The sequence below is a fragment of the Schistocerca serialis genome, chromosome 6, assembly GCF_023864345.2.
Source record: "Schistocerca serialis cubense isolate TAMUIC-IGC-003099 chromosome 6, iqSchSeri2.2, whole genome shotgun sequence".
NCBI classification, from domain to species: domain Eukaryota; kingdom Metazoa; phylum Arthropoda; class Insecta; order Orthoptera; family Acrididae; genus Schistocerca; species Schistocerca serialis.
This window is the reverse complement of record NC_064643.1, coordinates 134,457,744-134,480,544: the sequence shown is the minus strand read 5'-3', so window position 1 is coordinate 134,480,544 and position 22,801 is coordinate 134,457,744. Positions and strand designations below refer to the sequence as shown.

Here is a 22,801-nt window from a genome sequence, read left to right as displayed (position 1 = left end):
CAGCTTAAAATATCATCTGCACCTCCCTCTGAAACAACAGCTCCCATACCCAAAGACTCAGAACATTGTTCTTTCTCCCATACTTAGGTTTCTCGAAATGAGATCCTTTTACTTCTACAACCACCTCATGCTCCTTATTGGATCCTACAGTTAGTAAATTCCCTTCAAAATTAGCTTAAAAATGAAAAGTTATCTTCAATAGCCCGCTTACTCATTCCACTACAAAAGAAACAAATTAAAAAAATTAAACCAATGTGACAAAAGTGGGTACTTTGAACCATGTGCCACAACAAACAGATTGCCACAGTTATCTCTGTGGCACTGCCACATGTGCTGTACCCATGTGATGACTTTAAAGCAATGATGTTTGTAAGCCACATGTTTCAATGACAAATGTGGCAGTTAAATGCTCCCAAATAACAACAATTTTTTGCAAAAGGCAGATTGTGGACTCCATCTCAGCCATCTCCACCCGCTACATACAAACTGATGTACTTTATGGTAGAATCCATTCTGGAAAGGCAAATATGTCAAAGGCACTACCCATTCTCCCCAAAGGCACTGACAACTAATTTCTGAACATATGTTCCCCAAATGATACAATCCCCACCACCACACAAATCACTGTCCCCACTACGAACACCACATAAACCAAAGCTACAAGTGCCCCCATGTGAAACATACTTTTGAATGCAGTGAGTTTTTGTGGTCATTACATTGTACCTATCCTGTCCACAGCAGTACACCCAGTATCACTTATTTTACTACCTTCTGCTAGTGTAACATTAAAATATAGCGTTTTTTCATCATGTTTTTAGTGGTTTTCATTTTCCATGGTTGTATCTTTGACTTTACAATTTTGTCAAAGATGAACTTTGCAATATTCTTGAATTAATAGAAGTGTTTTCATTTTGACCATGATCTATAATCCTAATTTATAGACTATTATAGGCTTAGTCCATATCAATTCAGGCAGGCTAGGATGTTATTGAATTTAGCATATGTTAAAATGAAGGAAATAGTAAGGAACACTTTTTTTTTCCTCCAAAAAAATTTCTGCCCCGAGATACAGCCCTCCAAAGATGACATTTCGCGTACCATTTTGAAGATGCAAATTTTGGAAAAAATTTTGAAATGCTGTATCTCTGGAACAGTTTTGATACATATATTTTTTTATTATTTAAAAGATAATTGCTTTATAATTACAAAGAAATCCTCCATTTGGACGTATCTGTTGAAGTTCCTCTACTATAGCATTCTGGACCTTTTTTTAATAATTTATGGAAAAAAATTATTTTATTTTCAAAAATGTCAGTCCATAAAATTTTTTTGCTGTTGATTAGTACTTTATAGTTCTACATTTCCTGAAAAGGAGAGCTTCCACTTTTATGATCAATTAACAGGCTCATAAAAATCAAAACCTGGTCTCATTTAACATAATTTTAGTTTTTAAAGATGAGTAAGAGACTCATTTTTAAGCATTTTAAATGGCTCCAAAATGTTTGTGAAAGGTCCAAACAGTTAAAGGTTGCAATTTATGCAACTTCTGTACACTCTGTTTTGTACTGAAATTAGCCAGTAACTAAAAATGTGTTCCACAGCTTCAGTATTTTCCTTTGATATAGAAGATGCTTTCCTGTTGAACCAATAGGAACTGGAGCACTTACAATCTTCAAGACATTGTGAATAGGAAGTGAGCACTGATGGCATTGTTGCTGTTTTTCAGCTGGAAACCCATTTCCAGCAGCTGGTCCATGTGGAAGCATAAAGTTCACTACAATTTTGTTTAACTCATAACTGGTGTCTATAATCTCTGCAACCCACCAGTTACAGTCTTACACTTACGCCGCACACATCTCCCTTCTCAGGTTGCGAATGTGAATATTATCCTGCTGTTTCCGAGGTATTGGCTGAACGAATGAAATTTCTTCTTTCTTGCTCTTTAAAGTGTGTGTAATATGAGTTCGCCCTACACTTTGAATCCAAAAATGTGTCTTCTGAATTCCTGTCACAGGAGTAGTTTGTTTGGACCATTCTTCTTTTTTATGCTCACGGAATTCTTCGATTTCCTCTCTGGACAAAAGAATGAAGGCTGTGCATGTGTAAGATTTCAGGACTCTCATAAAATCCTCAGCATTCTGAATCACAGCTGTATATGATCTGGAAAGATTATGTTTTGTAGCATGGTGCTTCAGCAGGCCTCCTACACCATCACGAGGCCTCATTCCCATGACCAGTAGCACTGTATACCCAGTCAGTTGGCACAAGCAACTTAATTTGAAATGAGTAAGTTGCTTGTGCCAACTGACTGGTAACAATTTTTAAAATGACTTAAAGAATTTTTTTGCGCGTTGCTAGCAAAGCATGTGCAGAGTCATGTCCTGTGTCATCACTTATAACTGCAACACTTTTGGTCTTGTTTTGTAAATATGTCACTCCTGTAAAAATTGTAACCTGGTCATTACTCCAATGATTCCCTTTTACTTCTTGTGGGAGAACAACAGACCAGTTCCCAGCAAAATCACAGTGAAGCACTGAACATAGTTCTTCAGCCTGTACATACCCTTTCACTTCTGCAATGTGTTGTTGTTGCAGTTTCTTCAGATTCTGGTGTGTTACTGCTTTCACTGACCATTTACCAAGTTCATCAATGAAACTGTCAAAAGCAACAGTTTTCTTAATTGGTTTATTTTCCTCCCATGTCGCGTATGTAATTTCTGCAGGGTTATCTGCTACGTCTTCCAGGCCAAGTGTCTGTAAAGGCAGTCGTCCCATTCCAGGGCAGTCGCCACATTCTTGAAACAAACAAGTCTCTCGCTTTACATCACAGACTACTAATGTCTTCACATGCCCAACCAAGGTGTCATATGCCACGTCAAAGTAATCACACAAAGTTCAAAATCCAAGCAGTACACACATTAACAGACTAGGTGGATGTGGAACTGCCCGGTTAGGTCGTAGTGCATAAAATTTTGATCTTCCAATATATGATGATGATGTGTAGTTGCTCTTATAAATTGTAAAAGTTTCTTTAATGCTGTGAATCATGTACCTCTTTACTTTCACAACTTTTCGAGCTTCAACTGTTATAGTGTCTTTTTTATTGGCACTCTGTCGAGAACAGTCCCATTTATCTTCCAGATATAATGACTGCACTATTTGAACTTGAGCTGTTTCTGCAGGATGATCATAATGTCTTCCAAAGACTCCTTTTACAGACCTCATATTTCTTGATTTGCCTACCATGTACTTTGATACTGATGGAATGTGGTTCAAAATTGTTTTCTTTGAAAGTTCTCTTGAATAATAGTTAAAACTTGCACCTTTTCACTGTAGGATTCACAATATTCAGCGGCTGAATTGATATTTGTGAAAAAATCCTGGCAGGAGGTGCAAGAGCGCTTTGGTTCCTTTTCTTCTGAAGATGGAATTTCTACTTTGAAGAGTGTGGTCAGTTTAGCTGTAGTGTATTGATCCATAGCTTTAATAATTCCTCTGCACTTTCTTGATGCATAGGAGCTTATGACTTGACTTCACTGATCACGGTTTCTTAACAGGGCTACCACCTACCTCTGTAGTTGACTGATGCATCATCTGCACCATGAGAGGCTTCACCTTGTTCAGATATTATCATTCTGTTAAAACATTTAGAACACAAAAAGTCGTCAGTGGAAACATCTTAACTTTGAAACAGAGTCATCAAATGAGAACACTTATTCCCAACCTGAACAAAGTCTGTTGTTTTGTTTGTCTTATATATCACTCTTTTATGGATATGCAAATGGTCAGCACAGTTCACTCTTCTGTGGCCTCAGTCAGAAGACATTTCAAATAGTCTTTTTCACAAAACACATTGCAACTGTGTCAACTGGCAAATTCCTCACGAAAACACAGAATCACTGGATGGTCTCAGATTTCTTAGAACCCTCTGCAGTAATCAAATTAGCACTGAACAACTACTATACAGAAATGTGCAATGAACAACCACAACAAAGAAACTGACAAGAAACTACAACAAACTGTAAGAAATATCTTCAACAATTCAAGTGAAAAGAAATAACTGCAACAAAGAAAATGATAAGAAATAACTGCAACAAAGACTGTATAAATAAACATTGTTACGAAGAAATTAGTAAGAAACAACTTCTGTGCAGACATACATTACGCTTGAAAGTTAAAAAAGTGATTTTTTAGAATAAAATCTGTCCAACTTAAAAGTGGAAGCTCTCCTTTACAGAGAATATGGTAGTACGTGGTACCAATCAACAGAAAAAAATGGAGCTTTTCTGGATTGGCATTTTTGAAAAAAAAAGTCTGTAAATTATAAAAAAATTCAAAAGGCGACAGCAAAAGAACTTTGACAGATACATCCAAATCATAAAGAAATTATTTAAAAAAAAAAAAAAAGTATTTTCCAAAATTTGCGTCTTTAAAATGGTGTTCGCAGTGTCATTTGGAGGCCTGTGTCTAGGGGCTGGAATTTTTTTGGAGAAAACAAAAAATATGTTTCTTGCTTACTCCTGAATTTTTACATATGTTAAATTCAATAACATCTGAGACTATGAAGGTAACTCCCCTGCCTGAAGTGCTATGGATTATGCCTATAGATGTCCTTCAGTTACTTTCAGTTTCAACTAATCCCCTTGTGCGTAGTACTGTACATTATTAAACTCTAAGCTTCATCTACACCTGTGTTCTACAAATCTCTGATGTTTGTGGTAGAAAGTATTTCCCATTGTACTGGTACTACATATTAGGGTTTCTTCCCATTCAGTTTGCATATGAAGTGTGGAAAGAATGACAGTTTAAATGTCACAGTGCGAGCTGTAATTAATCTAATCTTGTCTTTGTGGTTCATATGGGAGCAATATGTAGGAGGTTGAAAAGTGTTCCCACAATATTCATGTAATACTGGTTCATGAAACTTCATAAGTAAGCTGTCATGGTATGGGTGACATTTTGTCTTCAAACATCTGACAGTTTTTGCTGTTTGTATCAAAAGAAAAAATTTCAGAAAATCATGCAGTTACAAAGTGAAGGACCAGCCAGCTATTACCTTCAGGTGGTGAAATTTCAGTTCTGGCAATAGACGTATTTAAAGATGAAAACATTGATCCTATCTTTTGGAATTATTAGTTCCTCGTCATGGAGGAAAGGGGGATAGATTGGTAAAGCTTAGAATGGTGGTTTGCTCAATTCTGAATGACCTGTTGCTCCTTCCTTATCTTCAGCAAGCTATCACTGCCCCCTTCCTGAAGGAGGAACTTAATACTTCCAAAATCTTAGATTTTATGTGTTTGTACGGCAGTATTGAAAATCAGGTTTTCCAGTTTTTGACAGTACTGAAGTTCAGATTTTCCAGCTTTTGACAAGATTCTCCCTTGAATCAAAAAGCCTCTATCTCTTGTCCTGCCTTTCTTTTTATATTTTCATATCTTCTACTAGTTTTATTAGGTTTGTGTTCCGCACACTTATTAAACATTCGGGCACACAGGGGTTTTGCAAGAACTATCCTTTGAAGACATATTGCATTTTCCCAGTATGCTGCCAGTGAACTAAAGTGTGCAACTTGCATTACCTACAACTGCACTTTCACGAGAATTCCTTTTCATATCCTTACAATTTACTACATTTAGGTATTTGTATGTGTAGATTTATTCCAAATGTGAATCATTGATATTCTGGCATAGGATACATTGACAATCTTTTTTGCATTTTTTAGGGTGCACAATTATAAATTTCTGAAGATTTGAAGTGTGTTGCCAAGCTTTCCATCATTTTCAGCTTTTATCAAGATCTGCCTAGATATTTGTATGGCTTTTTTCAAATAATACTCCATGACAATAAGGTGCATAATTTGCAAAAAGTCTGTGATTACTATTAATATTGTCTGCTAGGCAATTAATAATAATATTGTCTACTAGGTCATTAATATACAACATGAACAAGAAGAGCCACCATACATTTCACTGGGTTATTTGGCAGTAGTATTTTCAAGTTCATTTTTTAACCTTATTGTAGTGTGTCTCCAAACGAAACATAACCTTTTCTTGCACAAAAACACTTGCTCTTTCTGATAAATAAATAAATAATGTAGGAGATGATGATGTTTAGCAGTATGACATCAGAGTATGCACAAATTTGATAAAAAAATGTGATGGCATGTTTACATATTAAGAACATCTTGAATACTTCACAGCTAGCCTTTTCAGTACGGTGAAACTGATGACAAGTAACTTCTCTGTGGAACTACTAATGGACACACCATACACTTCATTTATCCAACATTATCTTAGTTACAAAATGATACAAAGAGTGTTGCAATTGATTTTTTCCCACCTCTGACCTCATGACAGATGAAATGGCTAATTACATACTCTTGAAATTTTAACCTGCCGGCCGGAGTGGCCTTGCGGTTCTAAACAGTTTTGAATCATGCAACCTCTGTGGTCACAGGTTCGAATCCTGCCTCAGGCATGGATGTGTGTGATGTTCTTAGGTTAGTTAGGTTTAAGTAGTTCTAAGTTCTAGGGGACTGATGACCTCCGATCTTAAGTCCTATAGTGCCAGAGCCATTTGAGCCATTTGAAATTTTAACAGTGAAAAGAGCACAAAATGCTGTGCATCTGACCCAGATTACACCTTTTGATAACAAATAGTTTCTATTTTAAGCTGTCTTAACATTATACTGTAACTTTATAGCTCACACAGCATTTTACCACTCTTTACTAAAAGGCTTAAAAAACCTTAAATTTTTTATATCTTGAACTCATATTTTAGTTTAGTTTTGTTCTGTACGGGGCAGTTGTGCAAAATTTCATCCAAATTGGATGTGATCAGGTGGGGACCACTGATCTACTTTGTGTGACTTCACCAAATAAGGAATTCTTTGAACCAGTTGATCAGTTTTGCATGTAAGACTGTTGAAGACAGTGGCTGGAGGGAAAGCAAAATAAAGAAACAAAAAAATGAAAATGGTTTGGTGTGATTTGGTAAACAACACAGAGATTACAAAACTAAGTTTCTGACATGCCTGAAATGTGAAGTTTACAATTGGTTTGTGTTACCTATTTTGAGTAATGACAATAAATTTGGACCTTTTTGAAATGCAAAAACCATTCAAAATTTAAGTGTGCTCATTGAACAAAGGAGAGATGAAGATTGAGATTCACTTGGAGAAAGTGGAAACAAATAAGTGGACCAGGAAAACAGATTGGATTGGAAGATGAAATGTCAAATCAAGGATTTTGGTCTGGAAGGGGGGGGGGGGGGGGGCGTGATCTCACAGAAATTTTGTATCACTGTGTCATCTCAAATTCTTAGAGTAAGCAAAGTTGTTTTCTTAACTTATTATAATACGAACTACAATAGTGACAAAATTTTCAAAACTATGATATATGAAAGCTATGTTGCAAAGATTTGTGTGTGCGTGTGGGGGGAGGGGGGTGAGGGGGGCGGGGAGGGGGATGGAGAATTAAAAAGAAACAGATTTAGTTGAGGAGGTGAGGGCTGCAGTTCCATAACCCTCTCCCACCGCCCTGAATTTTCCTCTGGTGACAAGTATCTACATGTACATGTCTCTCTGCAATTCACACCCAAGTGTTCAGCTGGTAGTACATAGAATTGCTTCCAGACTATTTCTCGACCATTCCACTCTTGGATGACCCATGGGAAAAATTAACAGATAAACAGTTACGTGTGAGCTTTGATTTCTCTTGTTTCATTATGATGGTCATATCTCCATATGTAGGTGGGAATCAACAAAATGTTTTCGCATGCAGCAAACTAAGAAAGTTGATCATTGTAATTTAATGAAAACATCTTGGTGTATTGAAAAATGCTTGTGTTTTAGTGACTGTAACCTCAACATACGTATCATATTCATGACACCATCTCCCCTTTTATGCGATATTCCATAATGATGTCTGCCAGCAAATATGTTTGGCAGTACTCCGAAAGAGGATCGACAGGTATAGTGTAGGCATACTGTTTAGTAGATTTGTTACACCTTTCAAGAATTCTGCCAATAAAATGCAGTCTTTAGTCCACCATCAACACATTCTCTTTGTGATGGTTGAGTTGAAGTTGTTTATAATTGTAATCCTTGGGTATTTACCTGAATTGGCAACATTTAAATTCAGGTTTTTTTTTTGTGTGACTGAAATTTAATGGATTTTATTTTGTTCTTAGTACTCACATGGAGGACATCAAACTTTTTATTGTTCAGTTTCAGATGCCAATTTTTGCACTGCACAGATATCCTGTCTAAATAATTTTACAATTTGTTGTGATCCTCTTATGATCTTACTTCGGCAGTAAATGACAGCATCATCTGCAAACAACCTAAAATGTGGCTGTATTGTCTCCTAAATCATTTATATATGTCAAGAACAGCAGAGGGCCTATAACACTTCAATTGCACTCCTCTTTCACTAGATGCCTTCCTATCAGTTACTACCAATTATGTCCTTTCTGACAGGAAATCACAAACTCAGTTGGGTTCCTTAGGCACCCACTTTGATGAGAAGCCACTGATTACCTTATGTGACCAAAGAATCAATTGTGTTTTCACAAGAACAGTATTTTATAAATTTATGCTGATTATGTGTCGGTAGATCATTTTTTTGCAGTAGTATTTCATAACATTGGAACACAGCATACTTTCCAAAATTTTAATGCAAATTGATGTCAATGATGTGGGTCTGTAATTGAGCAGATGACTTCCACTTGTGAAAGGAATATGTTAGACATACAATCGGCACAGGACGACTTGCCATTATTAAGTTTCTTTGCTACTCTGAGGGTATATAATTCTAAATTACTCATATTGTGATCTGTTTTTGATTTGAATTCTGGGATATTGTGAATGGATGAAAGATGGACCAAGGAAATTGTTTGCTGGATTGCAGGAGACTAGATAAAGAGTGGAGCTGTGACCTGATGTATCTCTGAATGTCCTAGTACATGTAAAAGTCAGGAAAAAGCTTTAATCAGCCATGGATGTCAAATGACTGATGATAATAATAGGAGTAATAACAATAAACACACAGTATACAAATTTGTTTTATTTTAGAATTCTCAGTAATGGGGAAGGTGCCGGTAATGGCATATTGCTAGTAACCAATTGACCTAGAAAGATTTGGGTAAGTTATGTAGAACAGAATGGCTGATAGCACTAGCTACTACCAAAACTTTAATGATAAAGGTGTATCAGAAATCTTTGAAGCAAAATTTAGTTCCCAGAAGAAAGTGTGAAATCTCTCTCTCTCTCTCTCTCTCTCTCTCTCTCTCTCTCTCTCTCTCTCTCTCTCAAACAATGGAAAATCCAGGAGGATGAAATGTAACAATATTATGAAAAGGAAAGTCGCTACTCATCAAATAGTGGAGATGCTGAGTCAGCATCTCTGCTACATTTTGGAATTAGGGTTTAATTGAAATGCTTCATTTCTGACAGTGTAGTGGCACCACTAGTTTTATATACTATATACTGCTCTTTAAGTATTAATTTTAATATTAAAGAATGATGAAGTAATGTTGCATTTGTGGTATAAACTTTTACTGATGTAATTTTATTACTATAAATTTAGGAAGAAAATGTGGCACAGCATATACTCAAGAAATCAAAGAAGTCCATTCCCAGGACATCAAAGAAGCATGTCACCAACATACTAGAGAAACTTCGTGCAGAAAGCAAGCAAATATCACAAGAAAACAGATTTAAGGTAATTAGTGTTTTTTGTTGTGTTTAGACTTATCTAGTACTTCACTGTTGGAATAATTTTTTGTAACAGAACAAGCAAAGCAACTTACTTCAAGCATAAATGACCAGGTGCTTCTCAGATTCATTATATTGGTGTATCTGTTCTTCTTGATGTTATACAGATGTTGATGGTACCTCCAGTAACGGTCTAGTCCCCATGCTTTCGTATTAAGTTCACTATTAAACAATATTATTTAAACTAAATAATTACCATCTTCTCCATCTGAAATGCTCTCTCCATTTCAGCCTTGCCACTCATTGAACATACATGGTGTCTGTCCTAAGGAGGAATGGTCAGTATTCATGGATACGACAGCAATGACCATTTGAAGCAAATATCTTCATGTGGCACACATGCCTTGTTTTGAATGGTTTCCGAGGCAGAACATAGTTAATGTACATTGGTACTTATTTTCTGTGTTATTCAATATCTTGTCTGGGTTACACATGTACAACAGCTAGTAAGCATTACAATATGCATTTTACAAAGTGACTGTTGAAAACTACGTATTTTTAACACATTCACCTTTGTCAACTTCAATGCATTTGTGAACATGTTGTTCTGCTTGTGTGGGTCCCTCTACACATTTCCTAATGAAGGCAGCAGTGTCCTTGATGCAACCAAACAGTTCATCTTGCGTATTCACCTTTCTTTTGTACTGCTCATATTTCATCCAACCTCATAAACAAAAATCTAATGGCGTAAGTTGTGATAATTTTGCAGACCAGTTAATTGCACTACCACCACCAATCCAGCGAGTAGGGTAAGTGCAGTTGAGAAGTTCCATTACTGCACTGGTAAAATGTGGAAGTACATTGCAGTCTGCGTGGCCAAAGAAACACCCTCAAGTTATTTAACAAGCGAATTTTCCAAAAAATACAAGACATTCTGTCCCATCATTTGCACTTCTAAAATGAGTGGAGCTATTAACATATGCCATATCAAACCTTGATGAAAAAACAAACTTGAAAATTAGTTTCCACTGCAGCATGTATGTTTTCCTGCAACCATCGATGATTGTTGAGAGAGTTGTTGATTCCATTCTGTGTAAATATGGCTTCATTAGTGAACAATATTAATGCAAACAAATGCAGATTATCATTTAGCCAATGACAAAATTCAACTCTCGTGGTGTTGTCATCAATGTGAAGATTTTGGACATGCTGTACGTGAAATCGATACAAGTTGTCCATATGTAATGTTCATCATACACATGTCTGTGAGTCATTGATACATATAAAAAGCCCCTGTGTGTTAGTAGTAGGACAGCACTGCACCATTACAGCACTATGTTGCTGTTTCTGCACAGGTTATAGAACTACGCATTCAGAAGAAAAATGGGAACTTGGAAGAGTACCTGTTTCACACAATGCTCTGAGAACTTTGGTAAAACTCTATGATCACAAATTTTATGTTTGATAAAGTGCTGACGGTATTCTACAACAGCAGCAGGAGCACTATCACTGCAGAAGTTGCAAACATACACCATATCTGTGTGTTCTTCATTAGCTGCATTTTAGCCAGCACATGTACAAACGGAGTTAAGCAATGCTCCTCTATGGTACACTCTCAATCCCTCACACTATTTCGCTCATGACACACCATGGACAACTGCATGTTGAACAGGCTAGTTTAATGGCAAAAAGACGTCCTGATCAAATAGATTGAAAGGTAGGTTGGGCTAGAATAAAATGTCAAAGAGGCTGAATCGGTAAGGCACTCATGTACACACCTCTAACCCAAAAGCAAATCTAAATTAAGTGTGTTCTTCCTCAGAAACCACTTGGAATAAGGCATATGTCCATATGAAGTTTTTTGCTTCAAACAAGTGTTCCTGTCATGTCTCAGAATATTAACCATTCCTCCTTGGACACCCTGTAAGTCTGTACAGGTACAGATATGCCACATAAATATAAAACAAGTCTCACCATAGCCTTCATTTCTCACATTTACTCCCTCAGCCTGGTTCAAATTTAGATTTCCCACACCACCTGAGGTGCACCCAGGATGTTTTTTCCTCTCAAATGCAACAAAGGATATTGACTGTCATCACATATTCCATGCTGGCTTTTCTCATAATCTTCAGCTAATAATATGTAGAGGTCGCTCCTGTCATGGTGCACTCCTATTCAACGGGCTATTGGCTGGCGTCGTCTCACTGCCCTCTCTACTCATGCATTCTTCATCTTCATACCGGCATTTGTGGTTACACCAGAACATGATTTTTGGGATAGCTTTCAGTTCTCTGAACAGTAGCTTTTCAATCTCATCTGTGCTTGTAAAATGATTGCTCTTTAAGGTTTTATTTTATTTTTGGGAACAGAAAATGTGACAGGGAATCATGTCTGGTAAATATGGAGGCTAGGGCATCATTACAGTATTGTGTTTGGCCATTCACGAATAAACAATGAAATGCAGACCAGTACATTATTGTGGTACAAAAGGCATGAATTACTTTGCTACTAATCTGGTACCCCCTCCTTCCCCCACCCCATCAGATTGCCTCATGCTACACAAGTTGAACTGAACTACTCTTTATTGAACATTCATCCTTGATGCAAGAAGACGATCCAGAATGACAAACTGCCTATTGGCTTCTGTCTTGGGTTCTTCGGCCGATGTTTGTCTGATGATTTTACTGACGTTTCGCCTGCACAAGTGGCTGGCATTGTCAAAGCTGCACCCTCCATTGCCAGTGGAGAACTGGAGCCAAGCTCGTGGCCGCTGACTATATGCACATGGCAATGGAGACAGGAGCCAATTGACAGTTTGTCAACAAGTGGCCACAAAAGCCTTAACAATCGAGATTGCTTCCATTGGGATGATTGAGCCGTAGTTTTGATGTTGCAACCATAAACCCATATTTTACCACCTGTTATGACACATTTCAGTATTTCTGCACTATTATTGACTTCATTTAGTGACTTCTGTGCATCTTGCATTCGTATTTTTGTTCAAAATTTAGCAGCTTTGTAACAAAGTTTACATGCATTTCATGTCCAAGACATCTGAAACAATCTCATGAAATTAACCAATTGATATGCAACATCATCTGTGAATTTTTTATAGTGATTTGGTGATCATAAATAATTGGTACTTTCACTTTTCCTTCCACAATTTCATAGGTTCATAATGTACTGAGACTGCCAGGGCACTTGTCATTTTCTACATCTTAACAACCTCCTTCGAAATGCTCATAGCACCTTGTGAACCTGTGTTCTGCTGTTAGCAGACTCACGAAAGGCAATTTTTAACATTTCCAAAACTTTGTTACACTTTATTCTGTTTATGCAACAAAATTTAATACGAATTTTCTGATCCATTCTCACACAAAAATAATCACCAATTCTACCAAACCTCATGCAACCTTTTTGACAGTTGGCAACAGACTAAATATCTGAAATGGCTAACATTTCAGGAATACATTTCAGACATTTACATAGACAACAATGAAAAAATCACTAATACAACACATGGAATGGCTAAACCCACAACTTATTGAACACATCTTATATGCTGAAGTACTGACTCCTGATCCTTGCCATTTCCTGTACATAACATATGATAACTATGATGAGTTTCATGTAAAGTGCAACCCTATGATTTTGTAGTAATACGTTATTGAAATGAAAGAAAGAGACAGCTTTTTCAGTGCAGAAAGTTTTAAGTCAAACCATTGACACACAGTTTAAAAAATCAGCAACTGTATGACACCATGCTGCATTGACCAAAATTCCACCTAACACCGGGTTGAGAACTAACTAGCATGAGTTAAGAACCACTGCAACCATTGTTTATTGCCAATCCACCTACGGAGGCAAGTTTTCATCCATGTAACAATTGAAAACCTCAGTATTACACACGCACACACACACACACAAACACACACACACACACACACACACACACACACACACATGCAACTCACACACACGACTGGCAACTGAAACCACACTTGGATTTTCCATTGTTTGATTTATTAATTGAAAACCTCAGGGGTTCATATCTAACAAGTCAGTACTATAGTTGTGTCAAAATGTCATGGCATTGTATTTAAAAATGTCCTACAGATGATAGAGACTGTGTAATGTGTCAGTGCAGAGTTCAGTAAAATAATAGTGATCCTCACATTTAGTGTTGAGTTGAGAGACGAGTAGCAATGCATTTCTTGAAAAATTGGGCTAATTCCATGAGCTTTTTAGTTATGGATGAGCAATCTACACTGTCATGTACTACCATTATCAATACATTCTCCATGCTCATGTGTACATATAGTTGTCCCCCACAACTTTGCCATTACTTTCTTTACAACCTTCATACCTGGATTTTTAATGTGCTTTGTCCTATCCTGTTGTGTTTTACAGACTAAAACAACAAGGACTATATTCTTCATCACTGAGAAATTTTCTTTTAAATGATAACATGAAGCCCATTGTGAGAAATTCATGCCATCAAGTGATTAGACGTCAGTCCTAATTCACCCTCTTCGTGAGAAAAGTAACAAAGTGGGTAAATAAATATCTTAAAATAATCACTTATTAATAATAAAATAAACTTATAGGTATATAACTATTGTGACATCTTCCTGCTCTCAGCAGAGTACAATATTATTTTTAAAGAACTGTCAACAAGATGGTGATTAGACCAAATACATGTAGGATATCAAATATGTAAAATAATAGAAAGGGCTTATGAAGGATTGCTTATGTTGAAGAACTCCTGAATGTTGAATTAATTCTTTCTCACTGAAATTGAAAAGGTAGGACTTTCTGGATTCTCAAGGTCAGTCTTGGAAGAAATTTTCTTTAATGTTTGACAGACAGAGTTGAAGATCAAGGAAGGCCTTCCTCAAGGTTTTTACATTCGGGATCAGTCATTGCACTTTGTATTATCAATTTGGAATTTAGCAACATTGGGTCCGGATAAAATATATGTTTACTGCTTACAGGACAAATACTTGACTGTGACTGACTTAAAAATCAGTCTCTCATTTTCTCTATTGTTTCTCACAGCTTCATTTTCCAATATATACCTTTCACCCAGAAAATGATGTGGTTTTCCTTGCTTTGGCCATAATGCATGTGAGCACCAGTTTCTGGATCCCTTTCGTTTCTTATCTTTGTGCCATTTATATTCCAGAAAATAACTTTATGGCTTTACCTTGACATTTGATGTAGATCGAGCCAAGTCTGTAGAACTCTACCTATATCTTCTTCCATCTTCCATTATTGCAACAACTGTTTCTGACAACACAAAAGTCTATGTAATGGAACATGCTGCCTATAACAAATGCAGTTCATTGAAATGTCCAGAATTATTATGCCATATTTTTATCTGTCTGTGATGTCAGTTGTCACACAAGAACTATCAGAACAAGAACCTAGTTTCAGAAGGTGAAGGTTTTTGAGAAAGTTGAGGCCAAATTCTTATCTAGTCTGACAGTCCAATGTTTTTGTGTCTCCACAATAGCCTATCTTGTGCAAGTCTTTACAAAACTGCATAACTACTGCACCCAACACATGTTTGAACCTGCTTACTGTATTCAAACCTTGGTCTCCCTCTACTATTTTTACCCCACACTTCCCTCCATAACCAATTTAACTATTCTCTGATCCTTCAGAATGAGTCATATCCAACTATACTTTCTTTTTCTTCAGTTTTGAACTAGAGCTCCTTTCTCCCCAATTTGATTCAGTAACTCTTCATTAGTCACTTGAGCTGTCCATCCAATCTTCAGTATATTCAGTACCATCACATTTGAAAAGGACCTATTCTTTTCTTGTCTATACTTTTTATCATCTGCATCATTATAAGACTGTATTCAAGACAAATATTTTCACGAAAGATTTCAGACATAAATGTGTACAAATCAAACATGTATTCAGTTTTGTTCTTCATACTGTGATGTGATACCTCTTGGAACAGAGTCAGGGTTGAAATGACCAATAGATTAGATATTGCATTTTTTGCTGTTTTCATTTGTTGTCTTTGCAACCTGGGAACTTTCCAAACTTATGAACTCTAAATGTGTGTTTTGAGCAAGCTTAATATATGAACTGACTTACAAAATTTCCAGAAGAGAAAGTTAAAAGCTAGGATGCCTTGAACTTGGCATGACACGTTTTTGTCAGAGCACTGTGTTCATTCAGCTGCAACAGCCACACAGTCATCATGCAAAATTATCAGTATTTACTATAGTAAATGCTTTCTTCCAAAAATCTGTATTATTATAGTTTGGGTATATTGGGAGAATATTTGTAGTATATTGTGGGAGTAAAATTCATGTTTACGTTCCCCATAACTTTGTTTCTGAGTCATTATTTTTGCTGTGAAAGATCATTTACCTGCCTTCAAGTTAACAAGACATTAATTTTTCTGAAACCAGAATTTGCCCCCATTGTACGAGGGTTGGCACAAAAGTCACTGCAGCTGTTTTTTTCTCGCAGATACATGAGCAGGTCACATGGAAGCTATGCAAGCATAGCATGTGTTCACAACAACAGATGGCTATGCGATTGCTAGTCGTTGCACAGAATGCACTGTGATATCAGTTGTGTGGCAAGTGTGTTGTGCAAGATGGAAGTGCACTTACATCAAAATAGCAGTTATCTGAGGAGTAATGCAAGAGAATGTAACAGTGAATTGCTGGAAGCCCTTGGGAATAATGCCCTCCCGTACTGTACTGTAGCATGGTGGGTAGAAAAGTTTCAGCATTGCCATTGCTGTTGCAGTTGCCATAAATGGCGGACGTCCACTGGGTCCAGTCTGTGTAGGAGTTTGTGTAAATAATTGCCAATCCTCCTGTTCCTCTGGGGTTGGTGTTGGTGGTACCTAACTTGGAGAATTGTCCTGGCTTCAACTGAAACAGAAGAAAAAGATGTTTGCTAGAAAGCTAGCAATGACTGGATCTCTTCCTTTCTGCTATCCAATCTTCTGAGGCACTGAGTATATGCCATGAGTGCAGGCAGGATGTGAATTGATAAGCCTCAGTTCCTTCTTGGTGATGAGATCATAGAGAATTCCTTGGGAGCCACTGAAATTGAATGGCATGTGAGGGAGGGAAGGTTTAGGAGGACCGTCTGCACGTTGTGCTTGGCTGGGAGTTTCAGCAAGCATCCTTTATCATTGCAGCCCCTTCCTGTGGGGCTGTTGCAGTAGGTGTCTCTTCTTCTTCTTCCTCTTCTTGGGTCTCCTGCTGGGCAACCTTACTTCGGGAAGATGTGCAGGCATTTCCAATTCTGTGATCCCCACTTCGGCCTCCCGCGCTTCTGCAGGGCCCAGGGTGTGTACACCTTCGTTGCTGTGTCCACTTCTGCCCCATAGTGAGGGAGTGGCGGGGGCTCTTCTTGGAGGTCCTTAGCTCATTCCGCAGTTGCTGCAGATGTCAGTGGACAGCAATGAGCTCCTTCTTCATGATGGCCCTCTTTGCCACCATTACAGCTTTGACGACCACGGTGGCGGTACTTTGCGCATCATGGAGGTCTTCTTTGTGGTGGCATGGCCGGCTCCCCCTTTTGGATTGGGGGGGAGGGGGTGGGGGGTAGCAATGTGTCGCTTGGCACTGCCTCTCCATGTGTGGAGTCTGGAGTCCTTCTTCTGCTTCTTCCAGTCCTTTATGTAGCTGCAGTTGTGAGAGTTTGCAGTGTCAGCGGTGCCACAGTTCACACATGTGGCAGCAGTGCTTCTTGGTTTGTCACAGTCACACATATCATGCACCTTCAGACAGTTCAGGCACGCAACTGTGCCTTTGCAGGCACTGGCTACATGCCCTACCTTCTGGCACTTGTAGCACTGGTGTGCCTTCTTCTTAGTCATTCCTGATAACCTTCAGCAGGAACCCAACGAAGGCAGCGATCTTACCTCCCTTTCTACATCCAGCCATGTTTGGACGTGTAGGTGAGCAAGAGGAGTGGCAGGAGCAGTGAATGAAAGTTTCAGTAAGATTGTATTGCAACCAGTGGTCAGCAGCTCTTGAGATGACCTGTCAGTGTGTGAACTGGCTTGTGCTGTCATCTAGCAGCTCCTGGAGGAAGGCAGACAACGGATGCTGCTGAAGTTAGAGAGGACAAGTGGCATCAAGAAACACACCATCTACAGGTTATAGCAGACAGAGCTAAAACTGCACAAAATTGAATCACGATGGATACCACGTGAACTCGTGGAAGTTCATTGGTGAATGCGATATGCAATATTCTTCGATTACCTAGCATGCAGGCAACAGGGTGGTGACCACTTCCTGTTGTGAATAATTCATCAATGAATATTAGGCCATGGCCTATGAATCTGAACTCAAACCTCAGTCCTTGGAGTGACAGCATGCTGAATCACCAAGTCGGCAGAAGTTCCGTCTGAATCCTTTCCCCATGAAATTGATGGTGACCGTCATGTATGATGTCAAGGGGTCACTGTGTGCCACTTCATTCCACATGACAGAAAGTATGCACGGAGTACTACAGGGACTTCTGGTGCTAAAGATATGACATGGAATTCGGGACAAAGTCTGGACCTTGTGGACATGCAGTTGTACTGCACAACAACACAAAACCACATTAAGGAGAGTGTGTATAGTGGCAGCTGTGAATCTGGGGTTGGGAAGGATTGGTGTATCTGCCGTACTATTGTGACCTCTCACAATGTGGCTTTGATCTTATATAAAAAGTAAAGGAACAACTATGAGGTAAGTGGTTTGTGACACGAGAGGACATTGCCAATGCTTGTGACAACGGATGACCCGAATCAGACATGATGTGGCAAATGGTTACATAAATGTGAATGTTGCGGGGGAGTACTTTGAAGATCTTTAGACCCAATTTTGTCTTGTCGACTGTATGTGTGTTGTGCTGCAATTATTTTGCACCATGAAAAGAGTATCCTTCTGCACTACCATAATGTTCCCATGTTCTTCAATGTCCACACATGCAGTTCTATTCATCCTTTCATCTGTATATGTCTCATTTTCCAACTGGTCTGGTATCCGCAGTAAAAACAATAGTTGCAGTGACTTTCACCCCAACACATTTTGTCTATCATGCTCTTTTTCTCTGCTTCATAATTCACAGTTGTGAGTTATTAATCTTTGCTATTTCTGTTTCTACTGTTTTCCCATGCTGTTTCCTTTGTCTTTCACATTTAGTCTTTTTTTTTTAAAAAATCATGTAATCAGTTACAAAATTTCAGAATTAAGTGCTGTTTACACTTTATTTATTTATTTATTTATTTATTTTAATTCTGTGCTGTTTTATATTTTCAAATTGAACAGAATTTTTCTCTTTCTGTGTGTAGTATCCACACATCTTTTCATTTTTTAAATTATTTTGTATTGTATTGACAGTAGTGCTAATGTTAGGATCAAGCAAATATTATTAGTTAAGATGGAAAGGAATTAATGACATTGGCTGCCTGCCGACTTTGATTTAAATCAATGGGGAAGTTGAAAATTTGTGCTGGACCAAGGTTCAAACCTGGGTCTCTTGCCTACGAGGCAGATGTGCTGACACTGTGCCATTCGGACACAGTGGTCATTGCAACTGCATGGGCTGTCCTATCAAGCATCCAATCAGATCCAAATTCTCAGCTTATCCACACACTACTGATACAGTACCTCTTGCCCAGTATCCTCATTACTTGTGGCATCTCACAAATTTCCGTGAGAGTTTGAGTATGGTGTGCATCTGCACTGAAGTGAGCATTGGCCTTCCTCACTTCAGTTACTATATGTGGTGTCTGTTCTTCCGAACATGTCCAGAACAGACACCACATATAAAGTATTATTTTCATGTCATATACTGTTAATTGTTGAATTCTCTGATGCTCCTGATTGAGTGCTTCTGCCGATGTCATACAGTATTTTATTTGCTGTAATGTTTAATAGTTACTTGAAAGTTCTCCTCTCTTTCATTTTAATTATGCTATTATGTGTTTAGTTACTGTTGTGGTCTTTATACCGAAGAGTGGTTTGATGCCCCTCTCCATACTACTCTACCCCATGCAACTTTCTTCAGCTCTTAATAACTGCTGCAACCTACATCCATTTGAACCTTCTTGCTGTATTCATCTCTTGGTCTCCCTTTACAGCTACCCCTCATTGTCCACATGCATACTGCCCTATGTTACCAAATTGATGACTCCTTCATGCCTTGGAATATGTCCTATCAACCAATCCCCTCCTTTAGTGAAGTTGTGACACATGTGTCTTTTTTCCCTAGTTCGATTCAGTACTTCTTCATTTATTACTTACTGTACCCATCTAATATTTAGCATCCTTCTGTAGCATCACATTTTGAAAGCTTCTATTCTTTTCTTGTCTTATCTTAATGCCCACCTCTCACTTCTGTACAAGGCTCAACTCTAAACAAATATAGTGTTTGAAAATACAGTTTATTCAACACACCATATAATAGTTAATTATGTTCCATGATTATAGACTGTAAAGAATATCTACATGTCATTCATTTGTTCAAAGTTCATTGATGACACAAACAATCAAAGCACCTGTATTGCACGTTAAAATGTGTTGGACAGCTTATGTCCTCATCTCCCCCCTCCCCCTCCTCCCTCACCATGCATCAGTGATATTTGGGTACGACGCATACGTGGCGCCCAATACTAGATATGACTGGAGGTTTATGCAGAGGCACAGACTGTGGCAGTGGAAGGCTGAATGCCTTCGATGTCCTCATGAAATCACACAGTGTGTCAGTGTTAGATGCTGTCCCTGAACCAGAGTGTGTCCAAGCTGTAGTATAAACAGGCTTAAGTCTTTTGATAGGTGTCATGACAGAAGAGTTACATATGTTGACATTGAATATTCTGCTGTGGCATGCCAGTATTGTGTATGGCCCATCGTATGATGATTGGAGAGGTTTTTGAATGATGTTGTGTTGGATGAAAATCTCTGTAAAGAACTGTCATAGAAAACAAGTAGTTGCTGGGTAGAATCTTCATTTGAAACAGCTGGACTGAGCTTGCAAATCTGCAAGCACAGATCTGATGCAAATTCTGAGGTTTCAGCACTATCATTTAACATGTCACTGAAGAATTCTCTAAGTAGGTGAACACTGATTCAGCTGTTGTTGCATTGAGATCTTTGAAAGCCATTCGGAGGCCTAGTCAGACAATAGGGAAACTGTCAATCCAATACTCTGTGGCATGGCATCTGAGCAAGGACTTTAATTGTCAGTGTGGAGCAGTTCCACAAGACCATTAGCAGCAGTGTGGTATGCACAGATTTGAATTTGACTAATGCCAACCAATGCTGAAAGTGCTTTAAAGAAGTATTGACTCAACCTGTTTTCCTGATCGGTGGTGATGCAGAGGGGATTGCCAATCAGGCAATCCACTCTCAAGAGGTGGTCTTGACTAAAGTTGCTACTGTCACATTTTTCATTGGATTGACGTCAGGCCAACAATAGAGATGGTCGACTGCTGTTTTGCAATATTGATATTTTTCTGACAATGATAAAGGTCCAATAACACTGTTGTGGTTATGTTCAATGTTTGCTCGACAAGGTTAAAGTACTGGCCAGGAGCACCATGGCAAAATCAAGCTACAGCCAAAGTTTGTCGCAACTGGTCAGTGGACTGCATATTCAACAGCTTCGCTATGCATGTGAAGTGACAGACCTGCACCAAGGCAGCTAGCAGCAGGTATTGCACCCAATTACATCAATGGGGTCATCATGCAGCCCAGAGCAATTGGCATGACCTAGAATAACCGCTGTTACAGTGAAATTGGTAGGGAACGCCAGTATTTAACTACAGCTAAACCAGCTCATCATTGTTCAGCCAGCTGGGCTGTGTATGACACCCAGTCTCTGTCAGTCGGAGTCATCACTGCAACTCCACCGCTACTGGGTCGCGCAAGAGGGACCATAGCCTGTCTTCCCAGCTAGGCAGCCAACACTATGTCAGATACCTGCCCCCGCTCTTCAGCTTCAGTCCAGACTTAGTCTCCGGCCAATGCCAATGCCATGTAGCTGGGACACTGTGACCTAACACAGTGGAGAAGATGTTGATTGCTCCATATCCGTAGCACCTGTGGGCATGTCCTGTCACCTCAACTGGCTTACCTTAGACACCAGCGTAGTGCTCTGTCTCCCGTGCAGCGCGTGCTCTCCATTTGCTGTGCACTATCACCTGCAACTGCAGTGCAGTATATTACAAAGGAACACCAGGCTGCGTCAGGAAACAGATTGCGCACAGACATCTGTTTGAGCTGAATAAACTAATAATGAAATGTTGTATAATCACCACTGGTTTGTCTGCAGCTTCTCTACTTGTCCTACCTGTCCCTAAACCATCTATGAACCCATACAACATCCACAGAAGACTCGGGTACATCCTGATAAACAAGAGTTATCCACATTCCCCTTCTGCACCATTATACTTTGCAATGGTGTCTGTCAGGAATAGTGCATCTACTGATCCATGCTGTTCACCATCAACATGTTGAATATTGGTAGCAAATTTCACAATGAAGTCCAAATACCACAATTGGCATGGTGATGCCTTGTCTGACTTCTGATGGAAGGCAAACACAAGTGGCATGTGATCCATGATAAGAGTGAAATGTCTACTTTCAAGCATGTGCCTAAACCTTTTGTTTGAGGACTACACCACTTGGAGCTTGTGGTGGTCATACATTGATAAATTTGCTTGTGATAGTGACAATTTTTTTACTGAAGGAAGCTGGACATTTGCCAATCATGTTGGATACATTATTGTAATACAGCTCCAAAGGCAGTTTATGATATATTGACCATAACTGGAAGAGGCCCCCCCCCTCCCCCCCCCCCCCCCCCCCCCCCCCCCCCGTCTCCCATGAACTATAAACTTTGCCGATAGTGGGGAGGCTTGCGTGCCTCAGCGATACAGATAGCCGTACTGTAGGTGCGTCCAAAAGGGAGGGATATTTGTTAAGAGGCCAGACAAGTGTGTGGTCCCTGAAGAAGGGCAGCAGCATTTTCAGTAGTTACAGGTGCAACAGTCAGGATGACTGACTGATCTGGTCTTGTAACATCAACCAAAACGGCCTTACTGTG

The 22,801-nt window shown here is 38.8% G+C and overlaps 1 protein-coding gene across 1 annotated transcript in view; it reads left to right on the top strand.

Annotated features, from left to right (window-relative positions):
- LOC126483807 (probable RNA polymerase II nuclear localization protein SLC7A6OS) overlaps positions 1-22,801 on the top strand; it is a 61,211-nt gene that overhangs the window by 9,945 nt on the left and 28,465 nt on the right. The window contains exon 2 of the mRNA XM_050106989.1: positions 9,588-9,722. Within this exon, the coding sequence (XP_049962946.1) occupies positions 9,588-9,722 (135 nt within the window). The remainder of the gene's footprint in view (positions 1-9,587; positions 9,723-22,801) is intronic.